The sequence below is a fragment of the Aureococcus anophagefferens genome (assembly GCF_000186865.1).
Source record: "Aureococcus anophagefferens unplaced genomic scaffold AURANscaffold_188, whole genome shotgun sequence".
NCBI lineage: Eukaryota > Pelagophyceae > Pelagomonadales > Pelagomonadaceae > Aureococcus > Aureococcus anophagefferens.
In genome coordinates, this window is record NW_008705730.1 from 1 (window position 1) to 2,468 (window position 2,468).

At 52.4% G+C, this 2,468-nt stretch overlaps 1 protein-coding gene across 1 annotated transcript in view; it reads right to left on the minus strand.

Annotated features, from left to right (window-relative positions):
• Window positions 1-143: 143 nt before the first annotated feature.
• AURANDRAFT_68517 (hypothetical protein) overlaps window positions 144-2,468 on the minus strand; it is a gene marked incomplete at both ends in the record, with an annotated part of 3,525 nt that continues 1,200 nt past the window's right edge. The window contains 3 exons of the mRNA XM_009044215.1: window positions 144-259; window positions 438-1,026; window positions 1,782-1,798. Of these exons, the coding sequence (XP_009042463.1) occupies window positions 144-259; window positions 438-1,026; window positions 1,782-1,798 (722 nt within the window). The remainder of the gene's footprint in view (window positions 260-437; window positions 1,027-1,781; window positions 1,799-2,468) is intronic.

Sequence of the window (2,468 nt, forward strand, 5' to 3'; positions counted from 1 at the left end):
TCCGTCTTAATATTTTCTCCGAAGGCGTGTCGTTGCAGAGCAAAATACCCAAGAAATAGTTACTGAGATGAACCAAGGAAAAGTCTATTAAAAGAAAGAAATATTTGGACATTGTATTCATACTGATACTGATAAACCAGTCTTTAGACAAAGTCCTTACAGTCAGCATTCGTCTGCCCAAGTTCAACCAATTCCAGGAGGCGATCCTTTAACGCATGATGCGCCATCGGCGTCGCCTTACTGGCTGAGAGAAACACGCCTGGAAATAATATAAGCGGTAATGGCAAAGTTGTAAATTGCCGATACTAGCAAAGCAACCGAGTTGTGGCACGAGTGATTCACTGGCTTCCGGTTGCGAAGTGCCAGTGGAGCTGGATCAGCCAGGAAGCTTTCGAACAGGAATTGTTTGATTTTGAACGAGATAATAAGTATCAGACTCAAGTAGATGTAGGCAGCAAAAAAGATAACACAAGCATCAGATAATCTCCAGTCAAAATCTCTGTTGAAGAAAGAAATTTGATAGATAGGCACGTGCAAAATATAGCTACCCAAAGCGTTCCATCCGCTGTAACAGAGTATCAACAGCGGGATGTCGTAAGCGAGAGTTTGAAGCACAAAATGGTGTGTCGAGGTAAAAAACTCCGATATCGCCGGAACTATGATGCAGCCGTGACTTAGGGCACTTTGTAACTCAAACAGCCACAACTTGTTATCGTTGAGTATTTTCAGATGCCTTTCGAGGGCTTTGCTGTGATTCTGCTTGTAGACAAATGAGTAGTACACAGTAAAGATAAATATTGTTAAAGCGAAGTGTGTATTCACAGCGCTCTGCAAACTTTTGTCACGTCCTGGTTGTTTCAGCTTGTGCTTTGAAGCATGTGATAGACTTTGACACACAAGCCAAAAAAAGAGAACGCAGCTTGCAATGACGTTCAAGTTTGTTAGCAAGAATGGCTCCTTGAGACAGTACTGTCGTAGCTCATCCAGATTGCGGCAGCTCGAGCATGAAATGAGAATGTAAGCTACCTGGGATTTGGTGTTTGACTCACATCACACAGCTGTAGGCACTGGGACAACGACGGCTAATATTGCGAACAGATAGATAATCAGTCCAAAAATTCGGTTGCATAACACGAGGTGCCTCCTGTAACCCATGATACTATGGGCATTCGGCCAGGGCGTTTCTGATGAACTGGACAATGCGTACAAGCTGGTCACACTCGAAGGCGTGCCAATTTTGCCCCGACTTTCCGTCCACTTGGCCGCGTCTCCCACTCAGATGATTGAAGCAAGGGAAGACGTCAAGGATTTTTTATTAGGTAATCTTCGATTAGGAAAGTAGCGCCCCGCGGGCCGCAGCCCCGGCGCTGGCGCCTCCGGCAACGGCCCTAGCATTGGCTGGAGCGGGAGGAGCACCGTTTCATCAGCAAGGGGGACAACCGGGTGCGGGAGCGCTGGCGCCAGCGGCAGCCCCAGTCCCGGGCGCCGCAGCAGGTACCACCACTGGTGAGCGGGGGGGCGCCCCCTCGGCCGCCCCCGCCGCTGGAGCGGCCAGAAGGCGGAGCACCTCTATCAGCAGAAGCAACAGCGTTTGTTCCCGGAGGACTTCAGCACGATCAGCAAGCGGCAGCCCCGGCTACGGGCCCGGCCCCAGCGTCGCCAGCGCGGCATCAACCGACACCGTATGGTATCCGCCCCGGGGCCCGTATCCCCCGCCTTGTTTATCCCCCGTGCGGGGGTAAATCGGCGGGGGATACGGGGCGGATACCGTATGATATCACCTTCAACTTGCCTCCACCTTGACTTCAACTAAATAAGATATTTAACGTCATTGTGCTTTGTGTGCGTCACCGTGCCGATTTAGGCTGGAATTGAACCTACATTGGGGCTACTCGGGGCTACTGGGGATTGGGAATATAAGGGGCTATGTCAAACACGGGTAATTTGGGGCGATGCTAATAAAATAACATAAAAATAGCATTACGGGGCAGATAGTATCGGGATACCCCCGAAATACGTCCCATTTTTATGGCGGGCGGGATGGTCTGTCGGTCGGCGGTCGTTCGTCACGGTCGTTCGTCACGTTTCTATGGTGGGCGTGTTGGTCTGTCGGTCGGCGGTCGTTCGTCACAGATAAGCTCTTCGGGGGCACGGGGGGGGCTCCGGGTGCTCTGGGCCTCGCGCGGCTCGCCGGCGCGGCGGCAGCGAGCGCGGGAGCCGTCGCCGCTGGTGCAGGATCAGGGATTGGTGTGGCAGGAGTGAGACAGGCCCGAAGCCGGCGGCGGAGCTTTCGAACGTGTACGAAGCCCATGCCAATGCGGTTCTCCAGCTCATCGTTCGAGATGAGCCCCTCGTCTTGCAGCACTTGAATGCTCACGACGCCGCACTGAATCAGAGGCTCGTAGAAATGGCCCATGCACAGCTCTTCCAGCAGTTTCTTCATCACGATTCTGGCGAAATATGGCTTC